The sequence below is a fragment of the Lepisosteus platostomus genome, chromosome 26, assembly GCF_059453375.1.
Source record: "Lepisosteus platostomus isolate fLepPlt1 chromosome 26, fLepPlt1.hap1, whole genome shotgun sequence".
Classification (NCBI taxonomy): Eukaryota; Metazoa; Chordata; class Actinopteri; order Semionotiformes; family Lepisosteidae; genus Lepisosteus; species Lepisosteus platostomus.
The window spans coordinates 8,667,341-8,691,629 of record NC_142636.1 but is presented as its reverse complement, the minus strand read 5'-3'; the positions used below and the strand labels follow the sequence as shown (position 1 = coordinate 8,691,629).

The window sequence follows — 24,289 nt, the reverse complement described above, 5'->3', positions numbered from 1 at the left end:
CCATGGAGCAGAAAAGGGAGACTTTTTGAAGGTCTGGATTGTGTTTGACGACCTCAAACACAGCACAGAACCACAGGAAAAATAAAACCATGCAAAAGCAGCTCAGAACAAAGCTGGAGGAGGAACTATCCCTTTTCACTTTTAATGGGCTTCTATTTATTTAGCAGTCAGGCGGTGCAGAGCAATGAACAGTGATTGCACAATACATTTTCATTCAATTAAGGATTTTTGACCCTCTGCGTGGGATTGAACAGAGGGTGAAGGAGGATCATGTTTAGGTGAGCTGAGTGAGCACAAAACACGTGGTAAAAGCAGGAAGCAGGAAGGAAGAAGCCTTACAAACGGGCAACGCAAATCAGAGGCCTTGAACTTCTGGAGGGCACAGCAGCAGGGAAAGCAAGAATGTTTAACATGCTGTAAGGCTATCTGATTCCAGCCAACACACGGACACGTTCTGATCTTTTTCTGTTTCCTTGACATCAGTATCTCCTGCGCGATACGAACAGGACAAAAGCCTTTGCCTGCTGCCCAGTTTTCTCCCATTTCCCCCGTTGAGCTGTGGCGGTTCCGCCCGACCCGCTGCCTCCCCTCGGCTCCCCTCCAGGCCCACGCCGCTACCTGTAGCAGTACACCCCGTACTCCCGCAGAGTTTTGTTAGGGAAGCCAAAACTGCGGACGCCGGGCTCTGGGAGCCCCCCGCAGCGCTCCCGCGGGGCGGAGATGGGGAAGCGGACGCTGCCGTCCTCCAGCCAGCCCCCGTCGCAGCGGTCCAGCCCCGCGAAGCGCCAGGCCGCGTACAGGTGCCCGACTCGGGCGATCTCGGCCCCCCGCGCCCCGCAGGCCTCCGCGGCCTCTGCATAGGTCAGACGCCCCTCGATGTAGAACACCCGGCCTGGATCGGGAGAGAGAGAGGAGAGAAGAGAGGTCATGACCCTCACCCTAAGAGGTCATTTTTGCCCGGAGGAAAGCGTCGTGTCCAGCTGTTCCCTTTACGTCGCGGATGAGCCACTGTTTTCCCTGCCCGACAGTTTGTCATCAAGGCCAGCTGCTTTTCCAAGTGCCACGGTGCCTCGAGGCTCTCACCCCCTCTAATTAGAAACCCCAAATCCGTGCCTTATCTCCTTCCATTCTTTTTTACACCTCCTGGCAGACGGGTGGGCTCCGAGCACGGGCTTGAGAGGACGCCCTGCACTCGCCCGGGATCGGATGCAGCGATCGGCTTCTCCACAGCCCCTGCGCTTGCCCCCCAGTGCCGCCCCTTTCCCTGGCCTCTGCCCGGGCACCGAAACTCTTCTTCCACACAGGCGCAAGGCCATCCGTGGGCAGCGGTATAAAATGAGGGGATGCCACTTTTTGTTTCCAGCAGGGCCAGGTCAGGACTGCAGGTGTTTACACCGGGGCTAGCTTGAACTTCCCCTGCCGTCTCTTCAGTGCAGGATGAGGGCCGGGATGGAACAGAGCAGCTGATTCTCTGAGTGGTCTGTGTCTGTTTGCACTGTGGGGGTGCGTCCTGGAGGCCGTCTAGAGAGATAGAAGCGCTGGCATTTGCATGCAGCAGCAGCAGCAATCAGATCTGCCCCAGCTGTTTTTAGATCATTCCTCGCTGTAAAGTCTCACAGGCTAATTGCAGAGTAAAATCGGCCGGTCGTGGAGTGAGACTAGGGTCAGAGTTATACTTCCCACGGGTCTGAGGAGTGAGCTCTTCTGTATTCTGTAGATTAGCTTTTCCTTCTGGTTAAGTGTTAGAAGGGAGAAGCTTCCAAACAGCCCTCCCTCATTGAGGTTACTGGTGCTGGGGGAATCCGGAGAGGCAAGAACAGGCCACACAGTCAGGATGGGGAAGGTTTGTACACCAGGGCTAGTCCTCGCCGTCCAGTTTTTAAAAAATTCCCTGCCATTTATTAAATACAGATGTATTCCTGCTCCAGCAGATAGACTGCAGGGACCCTCTCACAGGGGGTGGGTCTGCATACTGTAGGTCCTCCATTGCCAAGCTACTGGTCTAGGGGGACCAGCCACAAGGGGGCGATGTGCCACAGGATGCCCGTGGCTCCCCCCCGGCTCTGGTTCTGACTCCCAGTGCCAGAACCTCCGGTCCCTCCATCTTTTGGATCGCGGGATGAAGCGACGGCTCTTTCGTTGGCCGGCCGGCAGCGAGCGTGGGGGCTGGGGATGAAAAGATCGGATTCTCCTGTCCCCGAGCCCCGCGGGCTCCTCCGTCCGGATTCCTCGGCGATCTCCCTCTCTCTCGTGGGAGGAATATTCCACTGGAACATCCAGTGACATTTGGAGTCCCACGGCCTCGAACGGGTGAGGGGGGGGGGGGGTGGGGAGGAGAAGGTATTACCGGACAGAGTGTGAGACCGAGGAGCGGGGGCTCCCCTCAGACGACCTTTTCCGGGAGACCGCAGACAAGAGCTGCATTGTCCCCGAGGCCGCTGGCAGGGCTCAGACCTGTGCAGGGAAAGGTCAGGCTGCAGCTACACCAGCCATCTACGTCCCACAGCCCAGCCCCAGAGACCTGGCACGTGGAACAAGAGCTGTGACAGAACCAGGCAAGTCCATGATGTCCAGAATAACCTTCCAGTTTTGCAGCCGTAGTTCTGCACCGCAGGGAGGGGTCAAGCTAGTGACCCAAGAGTAGTGCCTGCTCACACAGCAGCCCCAGTCTCAGCCCAGACAGTCGCTCTGCCACCTCTGGAATGTGACCCAGATTGCTCGGTTGCATAACTGTCTGAAAACCGTGGGCCAGAGTTTCCTCGACTTGTGTGGGACACCTGTGAGCTTACTTACTCTGCTTTATCGTTCCAGAGGGGAAGTTTGTTTTGCAAGCAGTACAGGGCACATCACAGCACACGATACCTTTAACACAACATGAACCCGTTTACAGATAAGAGACATACCTGTATGGTGAGAAAGAATACATATTAATAAAGTAAAACATTCAATCAATTGTCCAGACTGAGCAGTGGGACTAAAAGATGCCGTAGTACTCCTGCTCTTGAGTCTAGGTGTAAATTGACGCCCAGATGGAGGCAGCTCAGATTCTCTGTGCATGGGGGTGCACATGACGGTCAGTGATTATTAGTGCTATCTGACTGGCGTAGATGTCTTCCAGCAGTAGCTGTTGCGCGCTGATGATTTTGCTGTCTGTCCTGCTCGGTCTGTTTTCACTGCCTGTATTAATGTGGCCAAACCAGGACCGATTCAACGAAAGCTCTATGGAATAAAGCCATCGAGCTGGCGCACGGGGCAGTAGGAGTGTGGGACACCCAGCGCCCACGATCCGACCGGGGGGGGGCTTTGGGAAGCAGAGGTCGCCCTCCCTCCTCAGGCTGATCGAGGAGGTCAGACGGCCAATTTTCCACACTGGGGTAAAACAACATGTTAAAAAAACGGACCCTTCGTAACTGGGACTGACCCGGAATTACCGACACAGGGCGCCCCCCCCCCCCCCCTACGCCTCGAGTGCGGCGGGCGGCTGACCTGGGGCGGGAGAGGTGAAGCAGAAGGCGTCGAAGCGGTCCCGGGTGGGCTCCTTGGGGCCGTAACTGCGGATGCCCGGCAGCAGGGCCCGCCCCCCGCAGGGCTCCCGGGAGTGGATGATGGGATAGTGGACGGTCCCGTCGTCCAGCCAGCCCGCGTTGCACCAGTCCAGCCCCTCTGTCCAGGCTGCGGACGACACGACAGCATTGGTCTCCGTGCAGGTGGGCAAACAGGGGGGTGCATTGATCGGTCAAACCACATTTGTGAAGAATCAATCATAATTATAATAATAATAATAATAATAATAATAATAATAATAATAATAATAGGCATAGTGGAGCAGTGATTAGCATTGGTGCTTTGTAGCCTTGGAGCTCTGGGTTCAATTCCAGACCCGAGGCACTATCTGTGTGGAGTTTGCATGTTCTCCACCGGTTTGCGCGGGTTTCCTCTGGGTGCTCCAGTTTCCTCTCACAGTCCATAGACATGCTGGTGGGTTAACTGGACTCTGGGAAGGCTGGCCCTGGTGTGTGTGTTTGTGTATCGGCCCTGTGATGGACTGGCGTCTCATCCAGGATGTGCCCTGCCTTGCTCCCGTTACTTGCTGGGATCTGCTCTGGCTCTCCCATGACGTTGAATTGGAAGAAGTGGTTAGAAAATAAATAGATAATGCTAATGCTTTTTGCCTACAAGCTTAAAGCATGTGCAATTCTTAAATTGCAGGAGCTAGACTTGTTCAATAGTTTCCAAGTGGGGACAAACAACACTTAAGCAGGTCAGGCAATCGCCTACTGTAACATACCCCTCTGTACAAAATCCCACATCCCAGTCATCGTGCACAAGAAACTGTGTCTCTGTGCCAGTTGACTTGCCTTCACAGACAGGTGTGGGGGGTGGATTACTGTGACAGCAACTGAGTGTGAACCTGGGAACAGGTTCTGCTCCCTGCTGTTTATTTACACAGAGTTACAAAATCGCTAATCTCTGTATTGTGCTGTGAGAAGTTGCATGTTTCTCTCAAGTTGTGACTTGTGGCGTAAAATCCTTCGCCTCATGCTCCTGGCTTATATTGGGCAACAATCTCATGAAGTAACACAGTAGTTTCTTGGGCAACACCTAATATACACACTACCTGTCTGGTTAAGATTCTGACAGACAGACAGAATAATAAATCTCACTGACAGCCGGGCGGGGTCAGTGAAGCAGCTGGTTCAATCCCCAACATCACCTCCTATCACAGCCTGAGCCGGAGGCCGTCCCGCTGGGGAAGTGGGGACAGGGGTTCGAACGGACAGCCCCTTTTTCTTTTCCGTCCCGAAACAAACCAACAGGGGCTCCCCCAATCTTTGAGAGACCCGGCTGCAGAAATAACTGGAGCATAGGAGATGCCGGAGCCCGGAATTAAGAGATGGTAGGTATTTGGTTGTTTTCCCACTCAAACGTGCATGCAGTCGTTTTTAGAAACTCAGACCATAGCACATCTGGAACTGGAAAACGCCCCCATCACCGCCCCCCCCCCGCCCGCCTGCTCGCCATCCCCGTTACCTCTGTAGAGCTGTGGGTAGGTGGCCAGTCTGGCGTCCTGTCGCTCACAGGCCTCTCTGGCCTCCCGGAGGACGAACCTGTAGCGGCCTTCCTGACTCTGGTAGGGAAACACCAGTCCTTGGGGGGGGGGGAAGGGGGGAGAGAAAGAGGGGGCCCCACCCTCCGTTAGCAGCGATCGGAACAACAGAAGAGTGGGTACACACAGCTAGAGGAGCAGTCAAGGAATTAAAACATTTCTAAGAAGGAAAGCTAGAGATCATCATGGTACTGGGGGGTCTTGCTGGCCTGAAGCTCTTTGAAGGTCTCAGTTGAAGCTGTTGGTCCGAGATGATCGGGGAAGCTCTTCCACAAGCGAGGAGCAAAGACAGAAGGCCTGGTCACCCAGAGCTCGTCGTTTGAACGTAGCTCTGGGTCCCTGCAGCAGATTCAACTGGCCTGATCTTAAAGAGCCGGGTGAAGTTTGAAAAGAGGAAGGTCAGTGAGGTGGGTGAGACCTTTGCCTTTTACAACCCTGAAACCCAGGAGCAATACTGACCCATCTAGCCCATTTGGGAGTTAACAGCTAATTGATCTGATCAGCTGGTCTAACCTAATTAATCGAGCTAATCAAGGAATTTATTTTGCTCGTTTCTTGAGAGAAGCCAGGGTGTCAGCTTCAACAGCACGGCCGGGCAGGTTGTTCCACACTCCCACCACCCTTTGTGTAAAGACGTGCCTCCTGCTCTTGTTTATAAATGCCCTTCCAGCTCCAGCTGTTCCCCATCGTGCTCCTGTTGTTCTCAGAAGGCTCTTCCTGGGCTGCAGGCTTGTTTTCCACCTGCAGTACAATGAGCCCTGAAGCCCAGTCACAGCAGCCTCATAAGACATGCCAGTGATATTTGGGATTCAGACCTGTGATGATGTGTATCACCCCGAGGTGAATTTTACTTTGGTAAATTAGTTTCGTGCGGTTCCGTCCTCGAGCTCTCCTGCCGCTGATTGCGGAAATGCAATCCTAATGCTGTGTTCGAAGTTAATCAGGCGTGTTTGCTAGAGGGCACCCTGATATTTCAAGTGTCCCGTGTAGTAAAGACGCCCTGCAGCACAGTAAAACCGCAGTGAAAAGGAAAACTCCACTGGGCGTTCACCGCGCAGTCTGTAGCCCTGAGCGACGCGGAGAGCACGTGGCTCAACGCCCCCGCCGGCGAAAGGACTGTCGGTCCAACACCACCCCCCCCCCACCACCAACATTAAATTAAACAGCTGGGCCAGCCGGAAGCAGCTTGACCAAACTCTTGTCCACTACGCTGCGGCGCCCGAGAACCCGCAGACGGTTCACCAGGGTAAGCTTTCATAAGGACAAACGTCACACAAGCTGTGAAAAATACAAGCTCCACTGCCAGCGGTATCGTATACTTTTTTAAAAATAAAATAAAACACGATGACGTTTTTTATTGAAATAACTCGAATGCGCGAAGTGAACTTTTTTTTTTTGAGAAAACCGGGACCGCTTCTTCGTGACGCGCTAGGAATCTGCTCTGCAGGTAAAATGGCGGGCCGGCAGGGTGTTGCTTCAACCTACAGCAGTTTGTGTTCGAGTTACTCAGACGCCGCGGGCTGCTGCTGCTCGCCCACCTTCTATCCTCAAGGTGAGGGTGACGCTCTCGTCTTCCAGCCCGTTGACCAGCTCGCAGCGGTACTTGCCGTCGTCCTCCAGGCCGAGGCGGGTGATGCGCAGGGAGGCGTCGAGCGTGTGGGCGCGGCGCAGGAAGGCGCGGGGCCCGAGGGAGCCGTACCCGCGCTGCTCGTGCCCGTTGGTGATGAGGATGATGTCCTCCACGCCCGGGCGGTGCGGCTGCAGTTTGGTCCACTTGACCTTGTAGTGGGCGGGCCGGGCGCGTAGCAGACACGGCAGGGTGGCGTTCGCCCCGCGCCGTGCGCTCACCTCCGCGTACACCGGCGGCTCCAGCAGGTAGCGCAGCTTCTTGGGGGCGGCTGGAAACGAGCAGAAAAAGGCACCCCGAGGCCGGATCTCAATCTTTCTGGCAAAATGCCTTTGACCGCCGCCCAGTGCTTGGCTTTTTCAGGGCTCTGCTTGTAAAAAAAACTTTGCCATAACATAATGTTAAATGAAGGAGGCAAACTGGGACCTAAAATCAAAAGCTTAAAGGTTTAGACAGTAATAGGTTTTTAAATTCCCAACGCACCTAAATTCGGTTGCTCTCATAAGTTATTGTGTAAGACTGATGATGGCATAGTGTCTCTACCTGTCTCCTGTCTGAAGAGTATGCATTGAAGCTACAGTAAGGCTATTTATATAGAGGCATATTTTCAGAAAACAATGACTCGTTGTGTTTTTTTTTATTGATGTTTGTTCAGGTGATTTGTTTTGTTTTGTTCCTTTCCGTATCGGAATAACTATACGGAATAACTAACTTCCGGAATAAACTATACGGAATAACAGATCGTCTTAAAGCAGTCCTGGTCCAACCCCCGCAAAATAAGCCCCCAGGTGCTGCACAGTTTGCCTTTGCAGAACGAAGGTCAGAAGAAGTTGTTTTTCTAAAACCTAGAAAGCCTAGCGAGTGGATATTGTGTCGTTGTGGTATTTCTTCGAAATCCGCAGTATGTCTGTGTTGTGGAGTATCTGGTGGGCACAGAGCGTTCTAAGGCGTCACACGAGTCTGACAGCAAACGTAAGATGCCCCCCAAATATAACTCCTACTTGAAGTCAGTTATCAATTGGGAAGAAATTCTCTTTCACAACGACGACCTGGCCAAGAGCCGTTTCACGACAATTGCACAGGAGACAAAGCAGCGAAATAAAAGAACAACCGATGAACACGCGAAAGACAAGCGTGTATAAAGTAACGGGGTTGGTAATATCAGCGCTGTGTTGCGCAGAAGTGACTTAAGTCACGGGACAGGAAACGCCCTCAGATCGCGTGCTCTGCAGCTTATTCGTTGTCCGAACAGGTTAAATCCCCACAACGGTCGCTGGTCTTGGAAAGCTCAGCCTGACGAAAGGACTTGAGCAGCCCGGTTTAAAGATGAGCAGGGGCGACGACCCACCTGGTCTGTGATAGTGATGCACCGCTGAAGTCCAAGCAAAACTGGCGACGACCCAGGTCAGCAGCACCCCCGGGTGCATTGTGGGACTCTGACGGCCACCTCTCTTCTCCCTGCAAAACGACAGACGGTTGTCACTGACCACCCTGTTCTCTAGCACCTCCCTCTGGACGCATTAAGGAAAATACACTGGGCTGTGTCTGCAGCTCTGTTGATCACTTCAGGGCTAACAGGTGTAGGACGATCTCCTGATAAACCCAACTCCGAAACAAACAGGCAAACATTGCACCTCGGTGCTAACTACGTTCGAGTGCCAGAAACATTCAGGGGACCTGGGCCTCCTGCTCACTCGCTCACTAGCAGCTCAGCGCTGCAGGGGCCTAGTCCGGCTGTTTCCCGAAGAGCCGCAGGGAATCGCTGCCCAGGGCACTCGGCATCCCTACATGCTGCTGCTGTTTCACGAGAGCAGCTCCCCTTCCTGTGCCGTCCTGAGAGGCTCTTCCTCGTTGCTCTCTCGTAATGAGCTTTCCTAGATCCACCCATCTGCCCGAAACGGAAGATGGGGCTCCATGAGAACCCCCCCCCAAACAAAGCTCCTGAGTGATTCTCTCCCTGTCCCTCAGTCTATAGTCTCAGCCAACCTGTCGCCCACCAGCGGTCCGGTGGTTTTGAACAGTTCGTGCTCTGGCCTGCGGGAAACCAGGAACTGGAGCAGAGAGGTGTCACGGACGTCTGCTCTGTATTGTGCATCTCTTGGAACTGACCAGAAATAGCAAAAACCCAGCAAGGCAACTTAGTGCCGTAGTGCAGCAACCAAAACATAAGTGCATTAGCATTGCAAACGCAAAAGAGCGCTGTGTTCCGACATAACACTGGCGTGCGCTCCTCTGCAGTGCCCTTGCCCTTCGGGATTCAGCCTTCCTTCTTCTGTGACTAAACCAGGGGTCTCGGACTCCATTCTTGTGGGCCTTCTGGCTTCTGTCGCAACACCAGTAGTCAATTAAACTATTAACCTGATTCATTTCTTAGTTCTCTGAATATGGGATTTTTACGGTTGATTTCTTTAAACCTTCCCTTCATGAACGTGCACCGTTGCTTATGAAACGGCTAGGAACCAGCTTAGTATTGGAATCGGACAGTAAGTTCAATAAATCCAGCGGCACCTTAACCGAGAGCTCAGGTGGTCCCAGAATCGGAAGAAACCGGATCCTCTGGGACCGGGGTTGGAGTTGCACACTCCCAGCCTGAAATTCCAGTCTCCTCCCTCTTTCTGGCTGTTGGCAGTGCTGTCCGAGCTCTGCCCAGTTATGAATATTGGTTACACCTTGATGTGGCTGCAGGTGAGCTGAGCTCATCAATTGTTTCTCAGGATCTTGAAGATCCAGAAGCGTGTCGACAGTTTCCCATGACAGGCAGCAGCTGAGGAGACTTGTTTTTGTCCGGTCTGGTTTTCCTAGAGCTGTTCTCCCTTATGCCCTGCTGCAGTTGTCTTTGAAACGCTTCACTGATAGTTTTTGTTTTTGCATCCTCTTTCGCATGACACCTAGTCAGTGTGCTTTGTTGTTCTGCTGTTTTTTGTTGCAAAGTGATGGATATATATAGATATAAAATAAACAGATCAATTGACTGCTTGTAATTTACAACTCAAAAGCTCAAATGGCAGAAACTTCTTTTGCTCCTTTGCAAAATTTGCTTGACTTTTTTTTTTTTTGCCTGGTTTTCATGAAAACACATACTCAATGCATTAACTTGCACATACTGAATGTTTGGATACACGTTGACAGATAAGTACATCACCTCATGACTTTTTGCCATTTACCTTGTTTGACTTATAGCCTTTAAACCTGTACAGTTCCGCTGGGAAACCTGCAGCAAAGCATTTGCACAATAGCAAAAAGAAGCTCCCCTAGTCAACCGATTTATACTGTAAATCCTGCAAGAACAGTTTTTCACACAAGGCCTGACATTAGTGTTTTGTTCACCCTAGCACCTGGTTTGGAGTGGTTAAACAGACACATCTGCTTAAGGAAGTCAGGCTGTGGTTAGCAGAAACGATTCCTCATCACAAACACGGTGTGCACTGCACCTCAGGCTCACTTGGGGCTCAACGAAACACCCGACTTCAGAAATGCCTCTTTCTCATCCCCCCCCCGACAATAGAGAAGTCGCTGCACCATTGATTAACGCCGATGATGGGTTCTTTTTTTCTGCATCGTGAGCGAGGGACACCTCTCTCTCTCACTAAGCCCTCACTGCACTATGTTCTGAAAGAGACAGTAACAGAGTCTGACCTGCTGAAGTAGACTTGGCTGCAGCACTTGTGGGTTGCTTTTGGTCACCCCGTTATTCCCCCCCGGCAGGCAGGTTGGCGTCCGAGTGATCAGGGCACTGCCAGTTGCAATGGGGCAGTGGCCTCTGTCTCTGTTCGACTGCTCTCTCTCTCTCTCTCACTCTCTCACTCTCTGTGGGCTCTCCGGAGCCCTCCTGTGTTCCGGCCAGGGAAAGTGTCAACAGCCTTTTTCTGTGCTCCGTTCCAGATGTTAATGAGAAAATCACAAGCCCCTATTGTTTTGGCAGCCCGTTCCCTCTTCCGCAGTTCAATATGGGGACGTGGGGTAGAGGGAAAATGAATAGCGGTGGGGAGGGGGGGCGCTGGGCGCTGGGCGCTGGGCGCTGGGCGCTGGGCGGCCACCTTTGAACTGGGATCTTCTCTGATCCGAATCTGTACCAGCACTGGGCCTGGTGTCTCTGGGTCTGCCATGTACTGCTGCTCTGCCAGGATACCTTTGCATTCCCTGTTTTGAGTTGGCATCCCCCCCCCCAGTGGGTGGCGTTAATTCCCACGCCCTCACCTGATGTGCTGTGCACTGAGCTGCTGGCTCAGAATGGCTGCTGTGAGCCTCCCAGCCCAGGTGGGGCTGGACTTCAGTGGGGCTGATGTGGGTTCCCTCCTATATGTGTAGCGCTGTGGCATCCTTTGGGATGAGAAGTGCTTTATAGTTGCGTGGAAGAATTATTGCTCCTTTAAAAGCTCAGATCCCCCTGACTGTGCTGTGCAGGGTGGGCAGCGCTTGGGCCTGACGGTCCTAACAGTGAGACCTCCTCCGGGCCGCTGCAGGGGCTGAGCTCCAGCCGAGCCGGGCAGCGGGCCGGCACAGATCCAGAACACACTAGCTGAGGCCCGGAGAGCAGAATCCGGGCGCAGGAGACGGAGGAAGTCTCTCCTCCAGACCCGCCAAGCACCTGGGTGACCAGGGAGAAGGGGGCAGCTCGTGAGCTCGGAGGGGTTAAGTGGGACGAGAGCAGAGGTCTGTGTGTTCAGAGCCCTCCTGCGCATGAGACCCGCGGCACAATGACTTCATTGTGGGAGCTGCGGCCTTTTTTTTCCCTCCCCAAAGAAAACGGAAAAAAATGATATAAAATAATGGGATTCCACTGCCTTCCCTGTCTCCCTTCTCCATTGTGTCTCGGCATCAATGGGTTTCATTCTCGGCCACTCACGGAGGGCTATTAGTATTCATGAGGGCGCCTCTAGGTGACAGCTCACCCCCTGTCTGCCTCTCTCTCTTTCATACTTCCTGTCTCTCTTTCTCTTTCCCTCCCTCTTGGTCTGTTTCCCCTTCTCTCTCTCCTTTCCTGCACCCCTGTCGCTTGTTCTTCCCTGCTCTCTCTCTCTCTCCCCCCCCCCTGCGGTTTTACAGGCAAGCTGGGGAACTCGTACCCTCTCTGGGGTTCACAGGGGGCAGCTGGCTGCCTGGTCTCAGGAGGCTCAGACGTCTTGGAGGATATTGAGAAGGTGGGCTGAGTGTATCAGTCTGTAACTAGCAGCAGAGAGAGTTTAAAGGAAGATCTGTTGCATTGGTTTTTCAACACTCTTTGTTTCTGCTGCTTGTGCATAAACTGAAGGCATTGCATCTCATGAAGGCTGAGCCCCTCTCCTCCATCTGAAACAATTCTCAGGGTCAGATCATCAAAGCCCAAAACTCCAACCATTCCAACTAAAAGGCTTAAGCATGAACATCAAGGATCTTTTTTTTTTAATTTAATGTTGTAATCGACTGCAGAAGACATCGCAGTCGTCAGGGGAGTGTTGCATGACCATCGAGTGTTGTACCATAATGCCTTATAAAAAAAAAAAATGTATTGCAAATAATGCATGGTAAAAAAAACTTTGGAAGAATATGCAATAAAAATAATGTACTGTAGAGCATGTATTTCAACGTGTTTCAGGTAATGCACTGTAAAGAATGCACTGGAATATAGTCTAGAAAATACATTTTAGGAAGTGCTTTGCATTTAAAATGTTTGACAATAGTTCGTGTTTTGTGGGATTTGCCAGGGTGCGAGGTTGCAGCTATGATTTCTGGGAGAGGAGGAGGCGACGGCGAGAACCAGTCACTCTTGGCGAGCTGAGACACGTTGGCAGAGCTGAACAGCGGCCAGATGCTTTGCTGCGATAGGAGTGGTGATTTTCAGGTCAGTGACCAGACCATAGAATTGAAGTTCATGCTTGGCTGTATCTGGAAAGCTGTTATTTACTCTTTTTTTTTTCCCACAGACTGTTAGCCTTGGGCTAACGGCTGGTTTCTGCACGCATTTGCCTTTTGTACTGTACCCCTCTTCTGCCTGTCCTGTCCGAAACTGCCCGGCTGATCTGTGTTGAAAGTGCACACATGGCAGATCACCTTATTTTCAGTCTCTAGTCTCTTGTACTTCACGAGGAGCTAAGGCTCTTAAGGTGACACAATTTGAAAGTAATGGCAGTCACCCCTTGGTTCAGTTCTGACTTTCTATCTTCAGGTCCAGCTTTCAAATCACATGTACACCACTGCATGCTGGGTAGGCTTATCAATGCAGTCAGCTCCTGTTGACGTTCACTGGTTTAGGGTTTAAGGACCTTGTTACCACTAGGATCCCAATTCAGAGCCTAACCCTCTCCCTGATCCAATGGGTCAGACCCAGCAAGTTAATGCATATCCCTGTGTCCCGTCTTGGGATCTTAAACTCCTGGTCCTGCTGACTATGGAATGATCAGCAGACAGATTCCCAGCTGGGGCCGTGCAAGTTACCTCACTCCGATCTCTCCAGTCATTTCCTGCAGGAGTATTCTTATCAGTTTAAAGGACACCTTTCAAAGTAAAATCTGCAATTGCTTCAGAATCAACAGTAACATTATTAATATTTAAAGCAGATCTACAGGTTGGCAGACCTCAGTTGTTGGTCCTGTCAGTTCAGATCCACTGTGTGGGAGTGGTGATATTAGAGACTGAATATAGGCTATAAAATACAGGGTGTGTGAAGTTTCTCTGTATTTCTGGGGACCGAGAGCAGCTGTGTGGAATGAGTGTTTGTTCCTGACTGTTTGAATTGAAAGTCAGTGTTGCCTCCTGGTGGTGGAGGTGTGTAAGTATTTCTTTACTCTGCCGTTTGATTTCTTGTTAACTTCTCAAAGTTTACCCAAAAAAGCCAACGCTTTTACCCTAGCCAAGTTGTAGATGAGTGACAGAGTGACGGCACAAGTCTTTGTTGTCATTGACAAATGTCATTCACACCAAGTTCAAGTCAAACTGGCTGAGCTGATGACGGGCTGTTGCTGGGACAGATGACGGGCTGTGGTATTAATTCAGATTAAGTTAGCTGTGATTTTTCAGGTGGGGGTGTAAAACTGGCACATCACGCATTGTGATTTCAAAGACCGATATTGACACACACAGGTTCAGGTGTGGTGAGTATACTGTCAGCCTAATTTTACCAGCTCCTGGCTCAATTTTCACTTTTTTTCCACAGCCTAGTGAAGTAATAATGCCTATAGACTAAAATAATTGCCTGTTCCATGACAAAAAAAGGTTTAATAATTGTGTTAATTGTGTGCCGACCCATTATTAAACCTTTTTTTGTCATGGAACAGGCAATTATTTTAGTCTATAGCCATCCCATTTGTAAGTGGCAAATGTTCAAGACTTGACTTAAGCCTTGGATTTCTTTACTGTGCTGTGCCAATAAGGTCGTGAACCTCAGACACGCCCCTCTGCCCCTCTGTGATGTCATCCCCTGACCCGCTGCTCTGCACAGCCTGTGCAGGAAGGTTAGGGCTGAATGGAGATGTCTTGGGGCATCAAGCAAATTGCATGAGTCACAGGTTTTCAGAGGAGTTCTGACTGATGTTTGTGCCTTAAAGCTCAGCCAATGCACTGAGCAAGAGCCTTTTCTGGTTGATCTTCTCATGAAACCACAGCAAACCTGTTCCCCGGCTTTGAAACACATTTTTTTAAATATATCGGAGCCAGCATGAGTATTTTACTTCAAACCTCACTGTGCTTCTTAGTGTTAATTTACACACATACCCATTTCAGAAAGCATTCAGAAGTATCTGAAACCAAATTTAAGTTCAAAATCCAATTCTGAGACTTGTTTTTTTATCAATGTATTGTCAATATATTGCCTTTGAATTTGAACCCACAGGGTGTTTGCTAAGCTCATAATAAAACAACATGTAAAGTAAATGTAATTTACTGCATAACAACTTCTGGGATGGGTAAATATAATTAGAGGATTTCCACTATGTAAATTGGCTAATTATCATTCTGACTACGATTTAATTCAGTACTGATGCTAAACAGCAGTGTCCCATTAATTCTGTTGGAAAATCTAATTTGCATTCTTTATTAAAATAATGGATTTACATCCTATGGTGTAGTAAAAGTGACTTCGGGAATTTGTATGCAGTTTCAGAGCTCTAAATGTGTCCTGCTTCTGAGCAGGGTGTGAGTGTGTATGGGTCGTACATTACAGTGGTGAGAGGAAATACAGTGTTATACCACGGATTCCCAGCTCGACACACTTCAGTTTAATTGAACATTTGTAAGAACAGGGGCATCTAGGGCTCAGAGACCAGGGACCATGCACATGCTTATCCAGGTCCCACAAGAGCGCCACCTGGTGGAGATGCTCAGCTAGTGTTGCTTCCAGCACTGGCCACACCCTCTACTGCCCTGTGACTTTCACTGTGGACCTCCTGCTGACCCTCTGTTATGCAGCCTACACCCGAGGGTGTGTGATCAGGGAGAAGGTGACCACTGGACCCAGGGACTGGAGGAACTGTGGCTCTCCAACCCGTGAGTTTTGAAAAGCGTCTCGGAGATTCACATCTGGCAGCCAATAAAAGTCCTTAGCTGCCTGCCGGTCTGCAGGGGGAACCGAATGAGCTCAAGGAGAAAGGGGGTTTGAGTGTTGTTTCTTGCTCTGTAAAAGCACCTTTTTGTGTGGCAGCTGCTTTCTGTGGCTTTTATCCGGCTCGGTCCTGCTTCTGCTGGCCCGCTCCAGGGTGCGTCTCTCAGATTTCCACAAAAGGGGGAGAAGCTTTAGGAGATATGACGGCTCTCATTGCTCCAATGCGTTCGGCCTGGGGGCAGCGTGATAGCTTGGTTAAGAGAGCTCAAGCAATTTGTTGGAGCTGTCTGGTGTTCGTCATAAACCACAAAACCGGTTCTTCTCCGTGTGGCAGGTCATGTAAAGATAAGTCACTTAAGTAAGAAATGCACCTGGATAGAGAAACAAAGCTCCTACCAGGTTAAGCTGCTCTTTTTTTTTTTCTTCAGTAATCCCTTACTTCTGTTGTATGGGTGTCGGGTTTGAAGAAGGCACGTTTTTTTTTTACAAAATATAAATTATGGAATAAAGTTTACCCATCTTACAATGAGTACACACTCTGACATAGCGTAAAATCTCTACTAAAAGAATGATTGTCTGTTTTCAATCATTGCAGTGTGCAAGTGGTAGGTGTGGCTGGATTTGCACAGTACAGAAAGTCCCTCCAAGCCCTACAATGTGCTGTAGTCCATGTCTCTTTTCCATGTCCTGGCTCTGAAACTGTTGGTTCAATGCTACACAGGAGCTCAAAGGAACAGGTGTTCTCAGTCCCTGTACAAAGGCCCACAGTCCTTTCCTGTGCTCCTCTGCAGTGGAGAAACCCCACCTGGTAACACTGTGCTTTATCCTTCCTCTGAAGTTCACAAGGATCCTCTCCTCCAGCCCCCTCCCTCTCCACTCTGTGTTTTGCTGGATGAGGGTCTTCCACGGTCCGTGTTTTGTGAGGGACACGAGCAGCCACAGAAGCTCCCTGTGATCCTATAGGGGTCAGCAGGTGCATGGTTATGTCAGTCCCACACCCCTTTGTGGATCTTCCCCCTAGTGGGAGGTTGTAAGAGGTTCTGTATACCTTGTACCTGGAGGCATTGCTTGTCACACATGGAAGACAATAGAGATGACATGGCCCTCCCTTCCCTCTCTGCCCAGCTCATGACACTGATGTGCTGTCCCGTACTTGGGCAAATACCTGTCACTGATCCTTCCCAGCATTCACTGCTTTGCACCCCTCCACCACCATGATCGCCACCTTCCCAGCAGCCCCCATTTCGCTTTCCTGTAGTGGAGGGGGGGTGGTGTTCTGTTCACCTCACTCTCATGGCCAGATGGTCACCCTTTCACTAAATAAGGGATGGCCTTCACCCCAAAGAATGCTGTGATCCCAGTGTAAGGAATAAGAGGTGTCTGGAAGTGGGCTTATTATTCACCCCTCCCTCACGGCTCTGCTGTTAGGCCCCCAGGCCTGCCTGCTGAGCACTGGAGGGCTGTGGCAGTGAGATGTGCAACAATGTTGTTCTTTGGGGGCAGAGGCTGGAGGCTACATAATGCAAAGCTCTAGATCAGTGGTTCCCAGACCCCATCCTACAAGAGCACTGTGTCTTCTGGGTTTTTCTCCAGCCCAGTTCTTAATTGCAGCCTAATTGATTTAAGTTTTTTTCAGTACTATAGACATATAATTGTCTTTACAGTATATCTCCCTACAGCAGTTAGAATCCCCTTGTCAGTAGTTTTTTATTGTCTCGGGGGCATTTCACAGACTGCGTCTGTTGTGTTTTACATAGGCCTGTTATACTGTTTCCTGTTAACTCATTCCAGAGTACCCTGGCGTTCATTTGTTTTTTTTTTTTAATAATTTGTATAAATTCATATCCGCATCGGAATTGCCCCTTGATGATTCAGCTATGAATTGGCCTGCAGTTCTGCCTATTACAATGTGAAACTACAGGAATTTAAAAGAGGATCAGCTCCTGACTGACTGACAGTACGAATTGGTTACACTTATATAGCACTTTTCTGGACACTCCACTCAAACTGCTTTACAGGTAAGGGGGATCCCCTTCCCCCACACCAGCTCTCAATGGGGAGGAGAGCAGAGTGAAGCCAGTTCAGAGATGGGGATTATGAGTAGGCCCATTTTTGGTAAAAGCCAGGAGGAAATTTGGCCAGGACACCAGGGTAACACCCCTACTCTTTTCGAGAAATGCCCTGAGACTTTTTAATGACCACGGAGAGTCAGGACCTCAAATTTTATATCGCATCCTAAAGCCATCGCCTTTTTTACTGTATAATGTCCCCATCATTATGCTGGGGCACTAGGACCCACACAGACCACAAGGTGAGCACCCCCTACTGGTCCACTAGTACCTCTTCCAGCAGCCTCAGCTTTCCCAGGAGTCTCCCATCCAGGTAGTGACCAGGCTCACACCTGCTGAGCTTCAGTCAGGCTGCCAGCTGGGAGTTGCAGAGTGATATAGCTGCTGGTGACAAAAGACTGTCACGCGTGCTTTGAACTGAGTTTTTTTGCACATTTAACGTCAGGAATGCAACTTTTTTTTTCCGCCTTTTGTTCTTCGTCTGTCTTCCAGTGCTTTCTTGTCTTCTCAAAACAACTCCTTGCCTGATAAATCTGAAGACATTCCTGAGCGAATGTCTGTGGGGTCAGGCGCCATCCCAGTGGCAGCTGACTGAAAGCCGGCGCTTGATTGGCTGATACAGAGAAAGAGGTCACGAGCAGGTCACAGGTACTGCAGTTGGCTCCGCCTTCTGCACTCACACTCACCCCCCGACTTCTGATTGGTGGATTGAGGGTTTCAGGACAAGTTATGATTTGTAAATTGTTACGCAATTAAGAAAATGGAGACTGTGGAGATAAGAGTGAAACTTTTAAACTTTCTGTGCGCTTATCGGTCCAAGAGTAACAAGCTCCCTATCTTGCATTCCCAATCCCTGTGTTTTCAAGCAACCAGAGACAACATGGTTACAAGCTTGCCTGACGTTAGGAGTCATTTGGTTTGACTTCTGCGGTTTCAGCAGGCTGTTCCACATTACTGACCCTTGACCCAACAAAGCTGCCCATTGAGCCTTTGAACTCCAGGGCATTCCAGTATTTGCTCCTGACGAGCTACATCTCTTGACCTCACCTGAGCAAATGATTTTGCGGTTCACGCAGTATTTCCAGCAAATATTGGAAATACTCCTTGGATGAAGATCTCTACCTGCTTCCGAATGTCTATGACCAGAGTTGACAAGGGATTTGTACCCTGCAATTCAGATTCAGAACCGACAACAGCTGGCAAAGGGTCTGGTTTCGGGGTGATTTCAGGGTCACTGGGTACACCAGGCCAGAGGGACCAGCAGGGACGCCTTGGTAAAAGCTGTCTGGAGAGACCTGTGCCCGTACAATGATGACGCAGCTTTTCCTGTCTTTCTTACCCAGCCGTGAGAGGCCAGCAGGGTCCAGTGTGTTGCCGACTGTCTGTGGGCAGGATTGTGCTGTGAACGGGCGACCGGTTCTGCAGTCAGTTGGCCTTCTCAGTGTCCTGATACACGTGAGAAAATGAACACCTTGCTTTCGTGGTCAGCAATGGAATCCACTAGGAGGGGCTGCACCAGGGAAGTGCATAACTGTCTTTATGGACACCAGCTGCAATCACTGTCAAAAGAGCGCCCACTGTTGTTTGCTGTCTGCACATTTGCCATTTGTACCAAAGTCAGTGGCCCAGTTTTCACCTTACAGTTGTGTGAGTTGGCTACCTAACTCTAGAACATTTATGTAGATACATAGGATCAGTCTTGATTTGGTTCATGGTAGCAGCCTAATCATTTGCCATATTGAGGCTCAGCAAATCAATACAGCTTCCTGAATGAAAGCTGTGCCTTGGACATCCCAGTAGCTTTCAAAAGGAATACATTTTGATTAGGATGCTAGCAGTGAGTAGGATGTCTTGCAATCCAGTCTATGGCTTTCTTGATGTGATGTTTAACAGGAAGCAAAGCACATTTGTGGGGGAAACATAAGAACATACAAAAGGTTTCTACAAGAAAGGAGGGTGACCAGGGTATTGCTTCAACAACATGGCTGGGCAGCTTGTTCCACACTCCCACCACCCTTTGTGTACAGAGGGGCTAGGGCTTGACCCAGTAGTCAGGGCAAGGCTCTGCAGCAGTCAGTGCTTCGGCTTCAATGCCTAACCCTTTCTAGGGCCTCTTGTGTCCCGTCCTTTTGACAGCTACTCAATGCTTTTAACCCCTTCACCTCCTCCGCCCTTGCCTCAGTCTTCTTGTAGCTGCCGAGTGAAAAGAGAACACAGGAAGTGAAACCGGTGTTTTGGCACGGAGCAGCACATGCTCTTCCCATGTGACAGTCATGGATCTGATAGGGATCTCCCCCGAAGGAATGTGACCTGATATCTCCGCCCACACTGGGTCACTGTTCATACCTGCCACCCTCCCAGCACCCTCAGCTTGTCGAGGGAGCTTGGCGAAGTCCCAGCTCAGTAACTGATCTAAGCCGCTGAGGAGATACGGCCACTGTGAACGTTCGCACCTGTGCGTGCGCCACACCCTTTGTTCCACGGCGTATGGCGCCTTTCGGGATGGCTTGGGCCTGCTTTGCTTTCTGAGCACATGAGTGTCAGAAAGTCATGAGCGCTAATGAACGAATGCCTGTGGCAAGATCTGAATGATGCAATGCAGAACTCTCGTTTTTAATCCTTACACGCAGGTCACATGCTGCATTGTTGATGGGGATGAGGGGGGCTTTCCCCTTTTCCATCAGCCCCAGCTCTCTCCCCGAAGGGGTGAATGAAGCTGCTGTTGGGGTCAAAGCGAGCTTGAAGCGGGTGGGATGCCTCGCAGCCCGATTTATCCCCTATTACATAACAAGACCAGCCCGGGCCTGTCCTTATCGGGGCCGCCATCGCTCTGTAAAAGCTCCTGCAGCCGTGGGGAGGTTCTGGGTGCCCTCCAGGCTGCCCTCAGCCAAGCCGCGATCCCGCATTTCACTGCGGTGCGGGTCGATGGGTAGATAACCGAGGCCCCGCGGCACGCAGCGCCAGGGGGCCAGTCGCATCCAGACCCTCCCCTCGGGCACGCAGGTGTAGGCGGTCGAGCCTGCCAGGCCCCTGGCGGCTACGGAAGGGAGTTCCTGGTAAACCTGGTAAACAGAAAATAGGAGCAAATGTGAAATCAAGTCATTACCTTAATTTACCTGTCATTACCTGTGTAATCGTCAGGTGCATGGCCACAGTCGCACAGCGAGAGGTTGCTAGATGGCATTCGCTGTGGGCAAGCTCCGTGCTCTCCAGGTAACAGGGCGAGATGCACCTGGATGAGCAGTTTACAGCTGTCAGTGGGGATCCTGTAGTGTCAGGCTCAGTCAACACGGACTGTAGCACGAAAATTGCAAATGCTTCATTCTGGCCCAATCAGCCCGCCACAAGCACTTCCTTTTTTATACCCATGGCTGCTGCTCTTCAATGCAAAGCCTGATCCCCAGTTTGGGGTGACCGTGCACCTCAAGTGCTCCGTTTCTTGGAGAGCTCCATTTTCCGGAACATGCATTTTCAAGAGGATCATTAAGCAGGCTCTTCGGTAAATTACAATTTTGGGAGCAGGAACCGCAGATGCAGGCGGGGACTCCAGGAACAGCTCTGGAGGAGCTGGCCGTGCTTCTGCCCAGCACTTGAAAACCCTTTCTCTGTCTGTCCCACTCATTCTCTACTGCTCGCGCGAGGCTGATTCAGCAGTTTAAAGGTGAGCCTCGTGACTGACATGGCGAAAAGTCACCTGACACCCAGTCATACAAAGGTGCTGCATGCCCAAGCACATCGAAAAAATGACAGAAACTCCAGGCATCCTGACTCTGCATCCATCTCAGAGCAGTCAGGCATTTCTGACATGCGCTTGAAAAGATGCATTTGGGGTTTCTGTTTTTTTCTTCTCGGTTGTCCACAGCTGCTGCCTAAAATAAGACCCCTTTTTCTAAAAAAAACTCAGATAAAAGGGATTTTGTGTTTTGTGTTTTGTTGTAGCCTGGATACTGTGGCTTAATTAATCCTCCTCAGACCCAGGCAAGTCTCCTCTTTGAGAAGACACTCTCATCGCTGTTTGAATTGTGGTGCTGAAAGGCCGATTGCATTTGTAGTGGAGCATCGTATGTGAAACTTTGTGACTTCAGTCTTTTTAGCGAGAGTCTTGGGCTCAGGCTGCACAGTGGTGCAGTCTTGCCTCGCAGTGCCAAGGCGGCGAGTTCAATTCATGGGCTGCTTTCTGTGTGGAGTCTGCATGTTCTCCCTGAGTTTGCGTGGGTTTCCTCCCACAGTCCAAAGACATGCTGGTAGGTGGCTTCAGGGAAAATTGGCACTGGTGTGAGAGTGTGTGTTTGTGCCTGTGCTGCAACAGACTGGTGTCCCATCCAGGGTGTGTCCTGCTTTTTGCCCATTGCTTGTAGGGATAGGCTTCGGCTCTCCCCCCACCCTGAATTGGAAGAAGCAGTTAGAAAATGGATGGATGGATCTGAGGCTCAACACATACAGAACATAAAGCATCTAAATCCATTGTACGGCACTATGAATCATTTTAATGCATACAACTAAGCTTTTGTGACCTGGAACATAAAAGATTTATGCGGGTTTGATTAAAATGCTCAAGGTTCTGAAAAGCGCTGACCGTGTCAACCCGGAGAACTCTTTCAAGATCAGCTCTGACGCAGGGACTGGGGAGAAAACAAGTGGAAGCGGATTCTTGGCAAGTTCAGGACAGAAAATAGGAGATATCTTTGAACAGGGAGAAGGAAGACGGAAGAACTAGTTCATCACGATGCTTGATATTATCTTTTGGTTGCCGATCTAAAAGCAATCAAAGCACAAGACTGGGGAAACTGGCTCCTTTATGTTCCTAGATTCTTACAGCAAAGAGTTAACTGGTAGGTTGTGACAGGCAGAGATCTTCCACAGTGGCACCTACCCTGGGTGGCTTTGAGACGACACGCCTCTTGCTTTACAGATCCCTGGAGTAGATTGAGAAATTCTCAGAATTCATTTTTTTTTACTTTAATCTCTCCGTTTTAAAAAAACGACAACAGCGGAAACATCTCTGATCTGGGGCCCTCGCGGACCGGGAGATGTGTCTCGGCAAGAGTCGGGCCCAGACACGTCTGTGCACATCTGCCGAAAAAGAGAGGGGGTCGCATCACTCACCAGGACTTATCCATCAGAAGTATGTGCTTTTTGATATGCTCGGGAAAAAAAAATGCTGTTTTGGTTTGGGGAATTTAAACTATTGCCATTTAAAATTGAAGATGCCAGATATAACCGTAGTTAGTACGGTCTGCTTCACAGCCGGCTGGTTCGGTGTCAGTGACATGTGATCAGGACTCTTCCCTTCCTCGACCTGGCCACAGTCACAACCTGGACCTCCCACAGTGCCGTGGGGCATCCAGGAGAGCAGACGTCCAGAACGTCCACCAGTCTTCACCTCGTAGACAAACCTCATTAAAGCAGGAGGCAGAAATTCTGAAAGCAGAAAGCGGAAATTCTGATGAGTTTCTCTCAATCTTTTGGGACTCCTGCCTAACCAATCCCTGCAGCATTTGGCCAGTTGTGTACCTGTGCTTGAGGAAATCCCAGTCTTAGTCACGATGCTGCAATAGAGACCTGAGCTGCTGGTGTGTGAGCCAAGGGCTCTGATTGAACCAGGAAGGACTGTTGGGAGAGTGCAGTCACTCCAGACGTCCTGAAACAGCCATAGTGTTTCATGTTCTACCAGTAGAATTAAGTCATCTCTTATTCCCACAGCTACTAACCTGCTCCGTTTGGCCGTTTTATTTGACTTTTATTTATAGATTTATTTTCTTTCTCAACGTCCATGTAACTCTCTTATTTGTTGATTTGTTCATGTTGTGCTAAAGGTATTGTGTAATGTGTTACGTCTTTACTCGCCTGCAAAGCAAATTTCCCCATCGGGGACCGTGAAGGAGTTAAGCGTTGGTAGGGTGGCTTGCTCCACCGGGCCCCTTCTGGTGTAGCACTGCCCCCCGGTGAGGGTGTTCTGTCCCCAAATGGAGGTCAGAATGGATTCATCTTGCCTGGTCAATCAGGTTTCCACCAGGGCCTGAGTTTGTCAGCTTCTAGGTGACTTCCAGCTTCCCGGAGAGCCCGAGATTTCACTCGTTTAAACTTCTTGCTCTTAGTATTATTTAATTTAACTTCATATGCAGTATAATGTCAAAGTTAGCACCCACAGACAACGTTTCCTTACTGGGGCTCGTAAACGGGGTATAACTGCTCATGTTGTACATATAAAATAGTTATGTAGATCTTTTTGTTTCTGGCAAGAAATACATTTAAGCTTTACGGGGTGTTATAACATATTAAAGGTAGCAGCGACAGAAAGCGATGATTCCCTTATTGCTGGCTCATCAGTAGTCCATAGCTACCTCTGTCCGGCCTTAGGAGCAGGGGTGAGACTATCCCAGGAAGCAATGGGCGCAAGGTAGGGTACACATTGGACATGATGCCAGTCCATCACCGGACACAGACGCCTTTACACCAGTGCCAACTTTCCCAGAAACCGCTTAACCTAATAGTATCTCATTGGATTGTGGGAGGTAAACACAGTCCATTGTTGATACCCATGCAAGTGGGAGGAGAACATGCAAACTCCATACAGACAGCACCCCAAGTCTGGAATTAAGCCTAGGGCACCAGTGCTGTGAGGCAGCAATGCTGACCACTGTGGCGGTGTGCTGCCCTATGATGTTTAGAAAAGATTAAAAATAAGCCATGTGCCTCTTCAGTGTGTGGTAGTTGTGGCCTGATTTCTGTCTTCTGTACCCTGAACTGGAATGCTCCAACATGATCCTCAGCCTGAGTGTTTCTTCTCTCATTTCGCCTTGGGAAGTCGTTGCTGCTCAATGCAATAAAATTTGTGCAGACCGATCCTGTCTTTCCCTGAGCTAGACGAGTCACCCCAGTTTGCGCTCGGCAATGATGTCATCCATGGCTCTCTGTGTACTGATTGGCTGTACCCCAGTGCTGCGCTCAGCACTGAAAGAGCCCTGTGG

The 24,289-nt window shown here is 50.2% G+C and overlaps 1 protein-coding gene and 1 long non-coding RNA gene across 4 annotated transcripts; one reads left to right on the top strand and one right to left on the bottom strand.

The window, feature by feature from the left end:
* Positions 1 to 132: 132 nt before the first annotated feature.
* Positions 133 to 10,831, bottom strand: hapln2 (hyaluronan and proteoglycan link protein 2). 3 transcript variants are annotated; one of them, XM_088620290.1, is made up of 7 exons: positions 10,371 to 10,831; positions 8,083 to 8,192; positions 6,646 to 7,005; positions 5,032 to 5,148; positions 3,487 to 3,672; positions 2,794 to 2,862; positions 133 to 892 (listed from the first exon to the last, which is right to left on the bottom strand). In XM_088620290.1, exons 2-7 carry the CDS (start codon positions 8,159 to 8,161, stop codon positions 615 to 617), a joined length of 1,089 nt encoding a protein of 362 aa, XP_088476416.1. In that variant the 5' UTR covers positions 8,162 to 8,192; positions 10,371 to 10,831; the 3' UTR covers positions 133 to 614. The 3 variants fall into 3 exon arrangements, with proteins under 3 accessions (XP_088476416.1, XP_088476417.1, XP_088476418.1); XM_088620291.1 differs by lacking the exon at positions 10,371 to 10,831 and adding an exon at positions 9,243 to 9,313; XM_088620292.1 differs by lacking the exon at positions 2,794 to 2,862 and having other exon boundaries at positions 10,371 to 10,828.
* Positions 6,220 to 24,021, top strand: LOC148639958 (uncharacterized). Its single transcript, XR_015930508.1, has 5 exons — positions 6,220 to 6,353; positions 6,508 to 6,659; positions 12,419 to 12,555; positions 22,310 to 22,443; positions 23,679 to 24,021. It is a non-coding gene; the product is annotated as an uncharacterized LOC148639958 (long non-coding RNA).
* The last annotated feature ends 268 nt before the right edge of the window (positions 24,022 to 24,289 follow it).

Bases quoted from the DNA above. Each gene is read 5' to 3' on its own strand.
- hapln2 (XM_088620290.1), bottom strand. From the start codon at position 8,161: ATGCACCCGGGGGTGCTGCTGACCTGGGTCGTCGCCAGTTTTGCTTGG. The intron at 7,006-8,082 runs GTGGGTCGTCGC...GCTCGTTTCCAG, and splicing joins GCATCACTATCACAGACCAG to CCGCCCCCAAGAAGCTGCGC. The intron at 5,149-6,645 runs GTGGGCGAGCAG...CCCCCCCCCAAG, and splicing joins CCTCACCTTGAGGATAGAAG to GACTGGTGTTTCCCTACCAG.